The following is an 18,212-nucleotide window of genomic DNA, read 5'->3' as shown; positions in this document are numbered from 1 at the left end:
CACTGGTCATTTCCTACCCCTTCCAGTAAATGATGAGCAGTTATATCATAAACATTTTCTGTATCAATGAATAACTGACCATAAACTCACATAGCCTAGATCTCTTTTAAAAAATGTTTAAGCTTATTTATTTATTTTGAGAGAGAAAGAGAGCATGAGCAGGGGAGGGGCAGAGACAGAGGGAGAGAATCCCAAGCAGGCTACACACTGTTAGTACAGAGCCTTAGGTGAGGTTTGAACTCACCAACTGAGAGATCATGACCTGATCTGAAACCAAGTAGATGCTTAACCGACTGAGCCGCCCAGGAGCCCCACTAAGTTTCTTTTTAAAAGAGGACCCCAGAAAGGAATTTCAAACTTGGTTTATATTAAACAGAGTACATGTCCTAGAAATCTTGCTAAAGTCTGGTGTTTCTTCCTGTTTTCAATACCTGGAAACTCCAGGGAGCTTCTCACTCTTGCACACTTGAGTAGAACTTGCTTTCTCTCATCTTGCCGTTACCTCCTTGGTCCCTCAATAGTCTGTTGCCTCCTTGCAGCTGAGATCATCCAATAGTGACCCCTCTCTCCCATAGCAAAGGGTGTAGACTCCTGGGAAGATGATTCTCTTCCTGCATCACTACTCCCCGCACCCTCATGACGTCAACTTGGATTCTAGGCAGAATTTGTCCAAGGAGACATTTGTACAAGGCACAAAGAGAGGAGAATATGTATGAGTTATGAGGCAGAGAGGGGAGAGAAAGCTGGAACTCCATCAAATAAACAATTTTAATTTTATTACTAATCACATCTGTTTAGGCTTCAGAATGGTTTTGCTGTTGTTTTTAAATGGATGCATTCTATGTCAGAGGACCATATTTTTTCTTAATGTTGTCTCCTGTGGTTGCCATTGAGAATGTTTGTCCTTTTGCAGAAAGCGCTACAATGAATATATTTGTGCTTATGGTTTTTTTTCCCCTTTTTTGAATTAATAAGATTATGTGTAAGGTACCAAGCACAGTAAATAGTAGTTTTATTTTATTTCCTAGGATAAATTTCTAAAGTATTTGTTATTAAAGTGTATGCACAATTTCCTGGCTCTTTATTTGTAGGGTCGCACTGCTTTCAAAAAGGGTTATACAACAGTTTTAGCCACATTTTAAAACATATGCCAATCTAAGCAGCGTAATGCCTCAAGTTTGTTATGGAGACCAGGAAGAATGAGCTTTGTTCCTCTGTGCAGATTTACTCTTTCTATGGATTGTCTGTTTATAGCCTTGGCCTTCATGTTTTTCTTAAAAATAGCAATGCTACTGTCACTTATATTAGTTTTATTTTCTATTAAACAAAACAAAACAACCTTCTTCATATTTTAATGTCAGCTTTACCTTTGTGATTTCTACATTTCAAGGATAGGAAAGTTCACATCTCCACTGACCTGGCAGTTATTCTGTCTTCTATCTGCTAATTTCTCAAAAAGTTATTTTTCTATATTTATCTCTCTATCTGGGGTTTATTTTCTTAAATGGCATAAAGTGAAAACTCATATTTTTAAAGAAATTTTGATTTTTTAAAATGTTTTTTTATTTATTTCTGAGAGAGAGAGACAGCGTGAGCAGGGAAGGGTCAGAGAGAGAGGGAAATACAGAATCTGAGGCAGGCTCCAGGCTCTGAGCTGGCTGTCAGCACAGAGCCCGACGCGGGGCTCGAACCCACCAACCATGAGATCATGGCCTGAGCCGAAGTCGGACGCTCAACAGACTGAGCCACCCAGGTGCCCCAAGAAATTTTGATTTAATCACCAAAACCATTTGTCCTATAATTCTCATTTATAACATGTTATTTTATAATGTGTTCATGTTTAAACAGTATAGTTGGTATGTTTTCAGTCTCTCCATTCTGTTACACTAGCAAAATGTGCAAATATACACTTGTTTTAATTATTTTTGCTTTATATCTATATCATATCTGTATCTACACTCTATCTTCTATAGAAATTAGTTATGTAGTTTTCTTACTATGTTGTCTCCACTTAGACAAAGGCTGGACAGATTGTTCATAGTGTCAATGCACGATTGTGTTGAACTGTTATAATAAAAGAGTTGTTGAGACTTTTTATTTGTAACCAGACCTCATAAAAATGTAATTATTATATATTTTATTGCCACAGCCTCTCATGTTTTTTTGGGTGGTGTTCTTAAATACCAAATTATCTCCAATATTAAAACTTTCTCAGTTTCTCTAGAGCTTATGGTTTGAACTACATAAAATTTTAGAAGCAACTGAGGCTTTCTGGTATTTGCAACCTAATGGCTCTTTTGTATTTTCTTTTGTTTGTTTTTTGTTTTTGTTTTTGTTTTTTTTTTTTTTGTAATAGAAAGGACTCTTCTGAGGGTTTTTTTGTTTTTTTTTTAAGAGAGCACCGCACACAGAGGGCTGCGGGGGAAGGGAGCAGAGAGAGAGAGAGAGAGAGAGAGATTGAGAGAGAGAGGGAATTGCTCCACGCTCAGCACAGAGCCCAATGCAGAGGTCAATTCCAAGACCCTGGGATCGTGACCTGAGTCAAAATCAAGATGTTGGATGCTCAACCAACTGAGCCACTCAGGCGCCCTGGCCCTTTTGAATTGTTTAAGAATTTTAGGTTGTCACTCCACCACTGCCTGGGTATTTTAGAGATAACCATGCATGTGTTTAACCAAATTTTGCTGAGAAAAAAAGATTTATGTATTTTGTTCCTGGTTTTAGATATCTCAGTGGTACCTTTAGTAAAAGGTAGAAAACTGAGCATTTACTTTATCTCTGCTGTTTTCCAAGATTCCACTGAAATTATATAATTATATAAGTTATAAATTATAATGAATAACTTCATAATGTACTGAAAACAGGAAAGGCGACACCATGTTCAGTGTGGATAAATGTAGGAAATGCTCACTTCCATATATGGTAAGAGTTTAATTGCCTGAGTCATTGTTTAGAAAGCAAATTTGGCTGTAGGTGCCCAAAGTGAAATGTATCCTTTGAACTGGTAATTACATTCCTAGAAATATGTATTCCAAAAATATTTAAACATGTGTTAGGATATTCAGCAACCTGAATGATCATCAAAAAGAAAATCATTAAATGCACAAATGTCTACATTAATATAGGTATTATTTATATGCTTATATTTAATGAACATTATATATACATTTTAGTGTGTGTATGGCATTAAATTGTTTTGAAAACATTTGCTTACTAAGTTATGGGTAGTGGCTACCAAGAGAGGGGAGTGGGGCTCAGTTGAAGGGTTGTGAAGAAGGATGATACATTTTAACTTTTCTTTTGCTGTGTACTTTTGCACTGTTTGAGAAATTTTCAAATGAGCTTCAAAAGATTGAATGATATACATGAGGTTTCCTCTAGTTAGTTTTGTTTTTCTTTTCCCCATGAATCTGACATCTCTCACATTTCTCTTTGCTTATTCTGATTATAGATGATTCTATCTCATGATTTTTTCCATTTTAAAGTTAGTCTGACTAATTTTATGAGTAAATGGTTAGGATGACATTTTCCTCTTGATATCATGGTTTCTGAAAGAGGGTAGACCATTAAAGACCTAGTATGAGTTATTCTGCATTCTCTTGAGACAAAATGTTGAGCTAGAAACTGGGTTCAGGTTTTAAATAACACAGTTGTTGTTTTAATATTTAAGTGTCCGTGGTACCCTAGATGCATTATCATATGTAGAATAGGCATGTTGTGCATTCATTATTTCTACAGTGCCAACTGAAAAAACACACAGAATGAGGAACCAAAGAACAAGCAAATGTATTTTATTTATTATGATAATCCTTCTCAAGCCCTCTCTCCCGCTTTTGATCTAGGTGAAAGCAAGCTGGGAACATAATTAAACCAGTGCTGAGTGAGACAGGAGACAGGATACACAGAAACCCCTGATCCTGACCAACTAGATTTTGAAGTTGATGTTAATTAAGAGCAATGTACAAATAATCTCTGCCAATGGTGACATTTATAAATGCCTTTTGAATATTCTGAAGCAGTTATGTAAATCACCAAAAGTAAGACTCTAGAGGAAATGTAAAACATGCAGGCTCACCTTTTAATACCTTGTGGTAATGTTTTCATTAGACTTCATGTCTGCCAGGGGACTGCGTATCTGGAGGAAATCTGATGACAGAAATGTAGCCCTGTGAGATGTGGAGCCATAGAAGAGGGAGCTGCCAAGAACGAGACCTGTTGGTGAGGGTCAATGATAACAATAACAATAAGGAAACTAGTGACATTCTCTGTAGTTCTATGGGGGGTTTTGAGCCTGCTTGCAATGTAAGAAGCAGAACTAACAAAATGCTGAGGACTCGACAGTTGAAAAAAGGGCATGGCCTTGGTGCTCATGAAAGTTGACTCTTTGGATAGGCTGTGGAAATGGGGATGACAAAAATTATAACCATGAAGCTGTATCATTTAAGTTACAATGACTTCAAGGTATTTTGGTTCATGGATTTCTTTTTTTTTTTTTTTAATTTTTTTTAATGTTTTATTTATTTCTGAGACCAGAGAGAGAGAGAGAGACAGCATGAGCAAGGGAGGATCAGAGAGAGAAGGAGACGCAGAATCAGAAGCAGGCTCCAGGCTCTGAGCTGTCAGCACAGAGCCCGATGCGGGGCTCGAACTCACAAACCGTGTGATCATGACCTGAGCCGAAGTTGGACACTTAACTGACTGAGCCACCCAGGCGCCCCAGTTCATGGATTTCAATAGGACAAGTTGAGGGCACGTGGTAATTGCTGTTATTGCTGGGGAAACAAATGTGGAATATTTAATGATACTTCTACTATCGTACAATTGGTCAGAGGTGGAATAAAGAACTAATTCCAGCCATTCTCATTCTTTTATAAGATATCTGCAGATTTTAGGAGTAGCAACTCAGGCACAGCTGCTTTAGAAGCAATTCTGGTAACACGTGATGTGATTCCATCATGAATATTTCCCAGCTCCCCTCTCCAAACATTGGCCTCTCTGTCCTTTGCACATTCCTTCCATCTTTTTCCTTTCTCCTTTGTCATTGATATTGGCTGACTCCTTATTAAGACCTTTTGATTTTGCTCTCCTCCATGATGTTTTTTAAACATCTATTTTTTTTAAAAGTTTGTGTGTATATATATATTTTTTATTATTTTTTTTTCAGATCACTTTAGAAATCATTAATTGTCTTATATGCTGTCAGCTCCATCCTTGTTGAGTATCGCTTTTTTGGGGTGGAGGGAAGGGAATTGTGCTGAGCTATTTTATGTAACTAAGAATTGGATTTCTAGAGTCTCAGAGCCTTAGGGAACTGGAAATGTGCTCTACATTTTGCCTATCAACAAAGCCTAATCAAGAATGCATTCTTTGCCAGCAACATTCAAAACAGAGATGATTCCAAGCTGTGGCTTGGAAATAAACTCCTTTTACTGCATTTCAATTTATAGTGTTCTTTGCCTTCATTTTGCACAAATATTCATGGAATTTTCCCATTTAGGAGAACCTGATGCACAAATTAAGATATTTCAAGTAATGCCATTTGTGATCTGTAAGGAAATTATTACAAATTGACATGTGATACTATTCTGAGTATCAATCATCTTAGGATATATTCCTGACACAAACACACGTCTCACAGGGAGAATAATTGTTTTTGGATGCACAACATTAATTTAATGAGACTTATTAATCAGGCCTTAATTTGCGCATTTGTGTTTTTTGGTGTGTTTCGTGTGTCTGTGTGTTTTGTTGTTGTTGTTAGCTTTCCTTTGATTTTCTCCCCACAAGTAATCTTATAAGATATGGCTAGCAGAATTGTTTGGAATTAATTTTAAACTCTATGACAAACCCTGTGCTATCTGATTTGTAACCACAGAATTCAGGAACATTTAAGAGCAATATAAACAATTTTTTAAATGCTTGTGGGGACGGAGCTCTTGCTTAATTTAAACAGTTCAACACTTTGGAAACTGGTATTTGCAAATTTGACCTGTGGATCTGCTTGTTAGAATAATGCTTCTAACTAAACACAGAAAAAAAAAATTAAGTGGAAGAAATGTTTCAATTCACAGAGCCAGAAAAAATAAAATAAATCTCAGATACTCACATTAAATTAACCTTGGATTTATCTTGCTAACATGGCAAGTCATTATATACTTAACACAATTGAGATACATGGTTTTGATGAGCAGACCATTTCTTGAAACAATATTTTCACAGTACATGAAATATAAGAGCTTGGGATAACATCAAATTAACCCTGAGGGAGACAGTCATTGAAATGCCCATGATTTTATATGGGAAGCTGAACAGAGCTGAAGATTCTAATAGATAGACAGGCTCCCAAGCTGTGAAAGGATTTGTGTTCTCAGAGCCCATTTAAAAGTCAGTAGTCTCTAATTCAGCATTCTCTCACAATAATAATAGTGAATTCTCAATACTGTTAGTTATGCAGTAGGCAGTTTCTAAGAGCTGTATGTGAATTGTGTCTTTTAATTCTTTCCCCAAAATCCTATGACTTAGGTTATAATTAACCTAATATTATAGAAGAAGGATCTGAGGTGCAGATAAAATGGTCTGAGGTCGTGCAGCTGGATCTCAGGCAGTTTGACTCCAGAGTCTGTAATTTAATCCCTTTACACATAGAGGTGATGGTATTAATCATGATCAGGTTTTATTCTGATGATCTGTTAATGTGTAACAATTGACACACCCCCTACCCCCCACCCCCAAACAGCTGTATTTTACTCAGTTTTGTGGGTCACAAATTCAGGAAGGGCTCCTCTAGGCAGCTTACATTTGCTCCAGATGGTGTCAGCAGAGGAAGCTAGATTGGGGCTGGGGGATTCACTTCCAACGTGGTCACTTACATGGCTGGCAATTTGGTATTGGCTGTCAGCTGGGAACTTGACTGGGGCTATTGGTCAGGGTCCTTGGTTCCTCTCCACACAGGGTTGCTTAGGCTTCCTCACAGGATAGTGGCAGTATTGCAAGAATGAGTGGTCTAAGAGACCTGAAGTGGAAGCTGCCAGTTTCTTACAGTCTGGGCCTGGAAAAAAAGTAGCATGGCATTATTTCTGCTGTATTCTATTGGCCAAAATTATGACAGAGACCACCCAGATTCAAAGAGACTGGATCTACATCTCAATGGACGGATTGGCAAAGGATTTGCAGCCATCTTCAATCTGCTATAGGTACCCAGAAGGAACCATAAAAGCCCACTAATTTAACATGTGACCTAGATTAATGTTTCTCAAACTTGTCTTTACGTTTTCTTTCTCTATTATACTAGTTTTAATTTAAGTCTTACTTTTTTTTTTAATATGAATTTTCTTTCAACTCTTAAGAACTATGACTCTTTGGGACAAGGGTGCATTATTATTATTATTATTTTGTTAAGGTGTGCACTTCACTGAATTGGTCTCAAGTCAGTGTACAGGTAATCCCTGGCTGCCTCCATGCCTTGGCCACACTCCCAGGGACCTTCATACATCTTAAATTGGGAGGACAAAAAAGAAGGCCATGAAAGCAGACCATTCAAAATAAAACAAAAATAACAAGTATTAAGGCAAAGATTTTTTAAAAAATTGGACACATACACTCTCTCCCTCAATAAACAGACAAACAAACAAATAAATAAAAAGGAGAGCTTGGGTGGTTCAGTTGGTTAAGTGTCTAACTCTTGATTTCATCTCAGGTCATGATCTCACAGTTTGTGAGATGAAGTCCCCCATTGGGCTCGGCTTTGAGCATGGAGCCTGCTTGGGATTCTCTCCCTTCTTTTCTCTCTGTCCCTCACCCTGCTCATGCTCACTCTTTCTCTCTCCTTCAAAAAAATTTTTTTTGGACTACATAATTTACACAAAAGCAATGTATATATCACCCTCTCTGTGTGGACTCAGGCTAGGAGTGGCCCTTCTCCTTAGGGAGAAATGGTGTGGCTTTTTGGAAGGCAAGGGACTTCCTGTAACTATGCATCCTCATGATATTGGAATGACTATTAAAAAAAAAACAATGTACAGTCAAGGTCCTTGGCCACATTGTAAGGATGCATTATTTTAAAATTAAGATACCTGGGATATAGTTGGGATTCTACATTGTTTTATCATTTATCATTTTCCCTTTGACTTTAGTCAACTATAAGATTTAACAAATGATGAAAAATTAGTTGTAATTCAGAGGAACAAAATAGATCAAGTTGTTTGAAAATATATTCTACTTTATCTTTTATAACATACACACTTCATTTCCTAGTTTGCATGTAATCTTTGTCTGTCATCAGACTTTGTGCCTGTGAGCTCTTTTGGGGCAGGGACTATGTCTAATCCATCCCTTACACTGTATCCCCAGAATAAATACAGTACCCTGAGAAATAGTGACTACTTGGTAAATATTTGAGGAAACTTAACAAAGACAACAGAACAAGTTGAATGTATCTAGAATATATATCAATAGCTCTAATTTACTAATAGGTGTTTGTGTTATTGAGCAGAAATGCATTGGGTGGTGTGACAGTTTAGCAAAGATACTTGTCATTGTAAATGTTTTAATACACTTGTAACCGGGGACATGTATCATTCTAGCCCTGATAAAGAAATTCATATGTATAAAGAAATTAATATTAATGCACAATTGTGTATCTACCAGGAGTCCCTATTTATCTCTAACTCAAAAGGTATGACCTCTTTGTCTTTCTAGTAAAAATGTATTTTAATCTAATTGCATGCCATTAGGCACTTTCTATTTAGCTAAAATTAATACTAGTGCCAGACACTTGTCCTGAGTATCATCTACTCATTTTGATGTAGTTTCCCTCTTCATTTGGTCGTCGTCTTTTTTTTTCTTCTCGGAAATGATAAAGAATAAATAAGATTGAATATGCAGAGCACTACTTAGTTTGAAAACCGGCTTTCTTAGTACTAGGCATAAGTTTGTAACCCAAGGCCTGTGGAACCCGTTCTGTTAAACTGATCCACATTACATGAGAGATCTCTGAAATTCTGGTTGGAGAGTTCTGAGACTCTTCAATCTTGCTCTAAGTGCAGAATGCAGCTTATACAAGGAAAAGGCTATAGACACTGTTTTCTTTGGGGGTAGATTCAAATATATAATGAAAAAAATAGCCCCATGAAGATAAACCAGAAAAAGATGGGTAGGCAAGACTAATACTCTATTAGGAAAGGATCTGNTCCACTCGTCCGTTGATGGACACTTAGGCTCTTTCCGTGTTTTGGCTATTGTGGAGAGTGCTGCTGCGAACGGAAAGGATCTGTTTTAATATTTGTTTTAATCGGGTTTTTTTTTCAGAGGCAGAACCAATAGGACATGTATAGATAGTGTAGAAAGGGATTTATTATGAGGGACTGACTCACATGATTATGGAGGCTGAGAAGTCCCATGATCTGCCGTCTGCCGTCTGCAAACTGGAGGCCAGGAAACCTGATGGTGCAGTTCTGATCCACACACGAAGGGGTGTCAACAGTGGTAAGTCTCAGTCTGAGTCTGAAGGCCTGAGAATTCGGGGGCGGGGGGAGGATAATGGTGTAAGTCCTGGTCCAAATTCCTGAAAACCAGGAGAACTGATGTTGGAGGGCAGAGAGTAAACTCACCCTTCCTCTGCCTTTTTGTTCTATTAAGGCCTTCAACAGATTGGGTGATGACCACCTGCAGTCATGAGGGCAATCTTTACTCATTCAAACGATTCAAATGCTAATATCTCTCAGAGACCTGCTCACAGACACACCAAGAAACAATGTTTTACCTGTTATTTAGGCATCCCTTAGTCCAGGCAAGTTGCCCTGTGAAATTAACCACCATAATCTTCGATTAAAGCATTCTAATCTTAGGCCACCTGAGTAGCTCAGTTAGTTAAGTGTCTGACTCTTGATCTCACCATTCATGAGATCAAGTCCTGTGTCAAGCTCCATGCTGACAGTGTGGAGCCTTCATGGGATTCTCTCTATCCCTCCCTCTCTACCCCTTCCCAGCCTGTGCTCACACACTCTCTCTCTCAAAATAAATAAACTCTTATTCCTATTAAAAATTTTTTAGGGGCGCCTGGGTGGCTTAGTCGGTTAAGCGTCCGACTTTCGCTTAGGTCATGATCTCGCGGTTCGTGGGTTCGAGCCCCGTGTTGGGCTCTGTGCTGACAGCTAGCTCAGAGCCTGGAGCCTATTTCAGAGTCTGTGTCTCCCTCTCTCTCTAACCCTCCCCTGTTCACTCTCTCTCTCTCCTAGAAATAAATTTAAAAAAAAAAAGTAAAAATTTTTTAAAATCTAAATGACATGCTCCAATATTTGTCATGCCTTGAGTAGTAATTCTGATCTAGCAAAACTATAAGTAAAAAGTGAGTGCAACCCTGGATGTTTATAGCAGCACTACCAACAATAACCAAAGTATAGAAAGAGCCCAAATGTCCATCTACTGATGAATGGATAAAGAAGATGTAATATATATATCATATATATGTATATATATATATGTATGTATCATATGTATATGTATATATCATATACAATGAAATATTACTCTGCCATCAAAAAGAATGAAATCTTTCCATTTGCAATGATGTGGATGGAGCTAGAGAGTATAATGCTAAATGAAACAAGTCAGAGAAAGACAAATACCATATGATTTCACTCATTTGTGGAATTTAAGAAACAAAACAGATGAACGTGGGGGAGAAAAGAGAGAGGCAAATTGTAAATCATACTTTTAACTATAGAGAATAAACTGAAGGTTGCTGGAAGGGAGGTAGGCTAAGGTGGATTGGTTAAATGAGTGATAGGCATTAAGGAGGGCACTTGTGATGAGCACTTGGTGTTGTATGTAATTGATGAATCACTGACTTCCACTCCTGAAACTAATATTACACTGTTTGTTAACTAACTGCAATTTAAATAAAAACTTGAAACTCGAAGGAAGGAAGGAAGGGAGGGAGGAAGGAAGGAAAAAGAAAGAAAAGGTAAGGGAGTACAAAAGGAATATCTCAAACAAACTCATTTGGCTACCTATTTTGTGTTCTAATAATAGCTCCATGGACTATAAAATTAGAATTATTGGGTAAAATTAAGCATAAATATTTATTGTCTACAGATTATATTACATCTTGTGGTCTTTTAATAACTGCCATGAATCGTAAAGGATTAGCTGTTCAAGTATGAAGACCTATACATAAGAGAGGCTAACATTGAAAGACAGGATGATGAGACAGAAAAGATTTAAAAGATAGGAATTGTTAAATCTCATAAGAATGTATGGAAAGTAGTTTGAAAATAAACAAAGTTCAGATATTTAAATGGTGATGATGATGATACACAAAGGTAATAGTAATAAAACCCAAAACTCACACTCTAGCACACATATTTGGAAATAAGAATAGAGTCAGGTGGAAATATTCAGAGAAGTTAGCTAGTTTGAGTCAACTTCTGTCCTCTTTTACATACTTTTCCAATTAAAACACTCTGGCACTGAAATGGGAAATGATGAACTAGGGCATTAAAAAAAAAAAATCTCACTAGCAACTTCATTAAGGCCAATTGCAAATGACTTATCTCAGAGAAATGAAAAGCACCTTCATTCCAGTGGTTTCAGTGGGGGGTTGCATTTCACAAGCACACACACAAAATTATGAATATGAGCATGTGTGGAGGTTTAATAGCTAATTTTCCAAGTTGATTATCTTGGCCAGTTCATTGGGATGCTCTTGCTTCTTAGCTAATTTAATTTGTTTCATCCTTTTTATTGTCTCACTTAAATAGCAATTAGGGAAGATAGCACTCCATTTTGCCTCCCACTTGCCCCTTTGCTAAATCATGATTTCACCCTGTGCCAGATAGTTATGGGTATATGAAGAGATAGCACTGGTGAAAGGAAGAGTGGGTGAATATACTTGACTCAGGCCTGAGTAATTCAGGGAAAAGTTGCCAAAGATCAAAGTGTGTGTGTGGAGAGAATAACTTTGAACAACCCATTTATTTATATATTCAGAAATGTGAAACATTCCTACTTGGAAATTCAGATTCACCTATATGATGTCAACCAACAACATGCTGCAGCTATTTAAAAGCCAACTTTCAGCCTGGGTAAAATATCAGAACCCTTTTATTTTGTACTTCCTGTTTTAAAATCATATATTTTGTATATGTGACAAAAGTTATTAAATGCTATAATACCTTTTAGTATATTGTCATTAAAAAAGTGTATTAAGTGTTTGCTTATGTGTAGCCTCATCTTAGGTGAGTCTAAAGGGGCTTCCTTCATGTGGAGTCCTCCACTAATAGACTTTGCACTTTGTTCTTGAAACACTGTATATTCTGATGAGAACAGTACAAGAGGTCTCAACTATAGATTTTATGCCTTTTTTAATAGATAAAAAAGTTTGCAGACAGATTTACTTGAGGGGTGAAAAGACAAACAAACATAAAACAGAATGCGGTAAACATATTGCATAGCCAACTGAAGACTTTTCAGTGCAGAATGGTTAATGAGGTTAGGCTAGAAAACTCCTCAAAGTGATACCTGGGTGAGAGAGAGTGATTGACATGGCCTCAGTGTCAACCAGTGGGCTTCTCTGCACCCAGTTGGCCTTTGCAGGCTTGTGAAATCCACAAAAAGCCACGAAAATAATTGCCCGTATTTCTATCCCACCCCTTCATCCTCGAGTTCATATAGTTCAAATTGTTGAGGGAAAATTGCAAATACCAGCTTCATTGGAATTTGCATTATTAAGGAGAAAGCAGAAGGGGGTACATCTTCAAAATAGTATTTTCCCTGAGGTATCTACTTACAGTCCTGATGGAACTCTATAAACCTTTAGCATTACTAACTTCCTTTGTTTATTTTTCATTCTCTTGGATTTGTGAAAGTAGAATCCACCCCCCTCCCAAGTTGTGATACGATGACAAAGTATTCATCATCATCAGTACCAGTAGTCTTATTCCCCTAGAAAGGCAAATGAAGCTCAGGAATGCAACTGACAGCATGTCCTCAACTCAGCAGTTTTTGCCGCAGTGTTTGTCCAGCAAGAACAAAGTCTCTATAGCAGAGACGAACTGTCACATGACTCTGTAGTTACTCTTGTAACTAGATTGCATTAACCTTAAAAGTGGTGTTTGTATACTCGGTGAAGGGCCCTAGTGTGTCTCTGAAACATAGGAGGCACTTATTATTTATTGAGTGAATGAGTGAAGAATCTGGAAGGCCATTAGGAAGTTTCAAGATGGCAAGCCCTCCCTCCCTGACTTTATAGTGTGGGAAAATGAACAGCTTCAACTGAGAGAAGAGGCGGCATTCTCGATGGAAATTTTAGCATGCAGGTAGAGAGAAAGTTCTGGGAAAAGACCGAGGGTTGAAGGGAATTTATTTACTTTGGAGTTGGAATTCTAGAAGGCATTACCAAAAGGATTATCTAGGAGGGCAGCTGTAAGAAAATCATTTGCCCAGAGAAAAATACAGAACCAAATCAGGATAAGAGTATGGGAGAAAAGCAATGGCTAGAGGGGTTTACACTTTGACAGTTTAGGAAGACCTGGATGAAATGCAAAGTGGGATAAAATGGCCTCAAGCTTCCACTGTGTAACTGTTTCCAGTCTGCACTCTGTCAGTGATGTGTGGGATCCCGTGGGCTTCCTTCTGTCCTATAAACTCCCAGAAATGCGCATTTTTCCATAGAGACTGGAACATATTAGGTGTTCAACACAAACATATCGGTAGCATGAATTCATTAAGAAGTGTAGGAACAGAAAATGCAGGAAACTGGCTTGGAACAAAAAAATCTTCATTGCTTCTAACCTTTAGGCCTACCTTGTGTTGCCAAATCACTTTTGACAAATTAGTTGGTATACTTGTAGCACTTTCCTGTGGAAGATATATCTGACCTGTTCTAATGTACCTGAAAGGCAGAAATGAAGACACACGCTAGAAGTTAGAGGAAAGTAGATTTCAGTCTGAAATTTTCTAACAGCTTAAGTTATCAGAATAAAACAAAAATACTGCTTTAAAAATGTAGGAAATCCCTCACACAGGAAGTATGCAAATAAAACTGAATGGCTGTGTCTCAGGTATGTTTTAGAGAGGGTCCCTGCCTTGGGAAAGAGCTTGGGCCCTTCCACCATTAACAGTTGAGAATTATTTTTGTGCCTGGTATTGTGATAGTCTAGTACAAGAAAATAAAAGCAAACTATTTAGGAAAGAAGACACGGATACCATTTCTGAAAAGAGCAATAGGGAAAAAGATTGCATCTATCTTATCATTATAAAAGCTTTTGCCAATATGTGTGGTGCAGAAAATTAGAAAATGTGTTGGGCTGTAAAAAGAAACTATTTAAGATGTTCTCTGCAGAATGCAGGAGCATATCTGAATTAGGAAGGGAGAGACTGAAGGGGATTGGGGTCATTGGGAAAGGTTTCATGAAGCAGCTAGTTGCTTAATTGGGCCTGGGGGGAGAGGGGGAAGAGTTAGAACTGGGGCCTGTGCAGGGGGAGGTCCCACCAGGGAGGGCTGAGGCTCGAGTGTCAGCTGGAGGAGGAGGCTGCTGTGAGCCTGGGCTGCAGGGGGTGTCGGGAGGAGGCTGTGTGATTGGGTTCACTCAGGCCCTCTGTGTGTGCTTTGAATGGAGATGATGGGAACAATCAATGGTCATTTGAGGGAATGAAATACACTTAACTTCCTCTTGTCTGAAATTCTGCAGTACCCTGAGTTCCATCGGCCTGCAAGCTAGGAGACCTGGGAGTCCCAGCTGGGTCCCTAACTAGCTGTTTGATGACGACACATCACTTCACCTCCCTGAGCATTGTTTTCCTCAATTATAAGACAAGGGAGTTGGTTAAATCAGGGCTTCTCAAACTTTAATGTAAAAATGGGGATATTATCCAAATGCAGCTCTGATTTCAAAGGCCTGGGGTAGGGCTTGAGATTCTGTATTTCTAATAAGCTCTCAGGCAAGTAGTGCTGATACTGTTGGTAGTGCTGATACTGCAGCATGGGGTTGGATGACCATGACACAAATTAGTTTTAATTAAGTTTTCTTACCACCTTCATTGTTATTTTATAGTTGTTCTCTAACGAGGTTAAAAGGTTTAAAGAGTGTCTGGCACAAAGCTTAGTCCATAGTGGGGACCCAATAAATATTTATTTACTAACACAAAGTTTCTCCCTTAGACGCTGTACTTACCTAGAAATGCAGTCATTTTGATTGTTCAATTCTGCCCTTCAAACACGTAGTGCAGGTTTAGGAAATCTCATGAAAGTCAAAGAAAAAAATCTCAGGACTTTCCTAGCTCTTGTCTCTCAAGGTCTTGCTTCTTCCAGGATGAAGGAAATAATGGGCTGCATAAATACCTGACTGTTGTGTTGCTGTGGAGAAAAACAATTAGATTGGCTTGCCCTGTACCAGTAGATGGAATGGAGGTTTTCATTCCATTAACACTCATTCCATGAGTCATTCTAAATTCTTGAAAGTATGTCAGTGAACCCCAGTTAATTTACTGCAATTTCCACCGGTAGCATTTTGCCTCCGCAGGTAATCAACAATACAGTAATCACTTATTTCACAGAGAAAATGAAGTTGCATGGTTTATTATTTATGCTACAGTTTTGTTTTAATATTGTTACTGTTCCTTTTGTAATAAAGCATATCTATCCAAAAGGACTGAGAAAGAGCAAACTAACTGTGAGAGTATAGTAATAGTATTGGATAGTATTCTGTAATAGTATTGAATAATATTGAAAATAGTATTGCTGCTTTTTTGGATTGATTGTAGTAATGTGGAAGTGTTCTAAAGAGGTTGTGTCAATTGTATATACACATATTTGATTACTTGAGATTTTTACCAGACTTAAGATGGTTTCCAACAAAAGGTCTACAAAAGTAGTAAGATTTCTTTTAGGCCCATGGCTTCCTGAAATCTGACCAAAAGTAATTTACATACAGGACAATTTACAGTGGGGAAAGGACATTAACCAAAGGATCCCCGGGGTTTGCCGCTTGTCACCTACCTAATACAAGGCAATGGTGATGAAAGAGAGGAAAGAAAGGGAAATATCAAATACAAGAGCTTTTCCATCAAAGTAATAGCCCAGTGATAAAAATCTGTCACACCAATTTGGTATGAAACCTCTGGTAATTAGAGAAAGCCATTACAACATCAAGCTAGTAGAATATCAGTATAGGCTGAATTTGTTCTGTTAGAAGAAAACCAAAATGTTGGTTGTACCCAAGCCGTGTGTAAGGATTACACCATAATTTATGTGAAACTGGGAGAAACTTGAGTCATTACAGTTTAGACAAGTGTCTGAAATCCGCATTTAACTGGTTCAGGGAAAAGGAGGATTTAATGGAAAGATCTTGGGGGAGCTGGCATAATTGAAAGAAAGATAGGGCAACCAAATCAAAGGAAGGGCTGAGCACAACACAGCAGGGCCTCAGGAATCCTTGAACAGGAACCTCCAGCTTTCCAGGACTTCACGTCTCTGTTTTGGTGTTTCCTTCTCTTGGTGCCGGCTTTATTTTCTCCCACTGCCAACCAGCTTTCTCTACTTGACAGTTAATAGGGCTATTGACACTTTAACAGTTTAAAGTTTTATAACTTTTCTTCCACCCAGGGAGACAGACTTTTTTCCAGATCCATTTAAAAAAAATACCAGAGAAGAACTGCAGTTGGCTGTTTCAGATGGTTGCTCACCCTTGGCCGATCAGCTGTGACAGAATAGCCACATCATTTAAGAGCGTAACAGCTCCCATTGTAACCACATGGAGAGCAGTCATTTCCAAAATAAGAGAGGAAGATGGAGGTAAATGGCTGGGTGAGGGTTCCTGATGGGTTGGTCAAGAGTCTAATTTGGAGTAGCATCTTCTCCTTGCTTTGTTTAATACTCCTTGTGCTTCCTACTGGTTATAAATCCAGGGTTGGGAGTTCTGTTCTAGGTATTCTATAGTCCCCATCATACAAGCTGAAGGGACCTTCATTCTCTACACCTTAGAAAATAAAGCTGCCTGCGTGTTTCCTGACCCCATAGTTACCTAGGTTGTGGGGCTATTTTTGTTTTGTAATTGATTAGCTTGAGTCACAGAAGAAAAGGGATAGGAAAGGTTAGCTGATGGTGTTTGCAATAGGCACAGAAGGGATTCTGAGAGTCTCTTAATATAGGTCACCTACCCTCGCCTCCCTCCTCTCTGCTCTCAGCAGCCACAGAATCTGTGTGGTTCTCACAAGTAGCCTGCAACCCACTCAGGAGCCAGGAATTATAGCATGTGCATCTTTTTAAATTCTGGGACATTCTAACTACGGTCCTTACACGGGGCAAATTATAAAATATATTTGTGGATTTGATATTAGCTTGAACCAAGTTGAAGTTGTGTAAAAAGTCAAAGGTGTACTTGGAGCTACACAGTGATTTGTTTAAAAAATTTTTCTTAATGTTTTATTTATTTCTGAAAGAGAGAGACAGCGTGAGCAGGGGAAGGTCAGAGAGAGAGGGAGTTACAGAATCCAAAGACAGGCTCCAGGCTCTGAGCTAGCTGTCAGCACAGAGCCTGACGCTAGGCTTGAACCCATGAACCGTGAGATCATGACCTGAGCTAAAGTCGGATGCTTAACTGACTGAGCCACCCAGGTGCCCCTTTATTAAAAAAATTTTTTTAACGTTTTATTTATTTTTGAGAGAGAGATAGCAGAGTAATTTGTAAAGATCCTCAAATGTGAACATTTTGTATCTAGTATGTGTGTTGTTATTGTGTCCAAGTGGGAATAACAGGGCAGAGTCCTATTTGTAATTCAGTTTGTCAACCACATAACGTATTTTAAAGAAGAATATTATAATCTATAGCAGTTTTAATTATTCACCAATAATGAATGAACCTGGGTTCCTGTTTCTGTTTAAGAATGCTAGATTTGGGGGCACCTGGGTGGCTCAGACATTAAGCATCTGACTTCAGCTCGGGTCATGATCTTTCAGTTGGTGAGTTTGAGTCCCACATCAGGTGAGCAAGAGCCCAGCTTCAGGTAAAAAAACACAAGTCCTGCTTCTCTCCCCCCACCTCTCTTTCCCTCTATGTCTCTCTGCACCTGGCTCACTTGCGCCCTCTTTTGAAAGAAAGAAAGAAGGGAAGAAAGAGAGAGAGAGAGAGAGAGAGAGAAAGAAAAGAAAGAAAGAAAGAAAGAAAGAAAGAAAGAAAGAAAGAAAGAAAGAAAGAAAGAAAGAAAGAAAGAAA

At 38.3% G+C, this 18,212-nt stretch overlaps 1 protein-coding gene across 1 annotated transcript in view; it reads left to right on the top strand.

Annotated features, from left to right (window-relative positions):
• Positions 1 to 9,377: 9,377 nt before the first annotated feature.
• LOC144235672 (uncharacterized) overlaps positions 9,378 to 18,212 on the top strand; it is a 13,291-nt gene continuing 4,456 nt past the window's right edge. The window contains exons 1-2 of the mRNA XM_077769245.1: positions 9,378 to 9,483; positions 16,604 to 16,792. Coding sequence (XP_077625371.1) covers positions 9,378 to 9,483; positions 16,604 to 16,792 — 295 coding nt within the window. The remainder of the gene's footprint in view (positions 9,484 to 16,603; positions 16,793 to 18,212) is intronic.

The sequence above is a fragment of the Crocuta crocuta genome, unplaced genomic scaffold (genome assembly GCF_008692635.1).
Source record: "Crocuta crocuta isolate KB4526 unplaced genomic scaffold, BGI_CrCroc_1.0 scaffold65, whole genome shotgun sequence".
NCBI classification, from domain to species: domain Eukaryota; kingdom Metazoa; phylum Chordata; class Mammalia; order Carnivora; family Hyaenidae; genus Crocuta; species Crocuta crocuta.
This window is presented reverse-complemented; position numbering and strand designations above follow the sequence as displayed.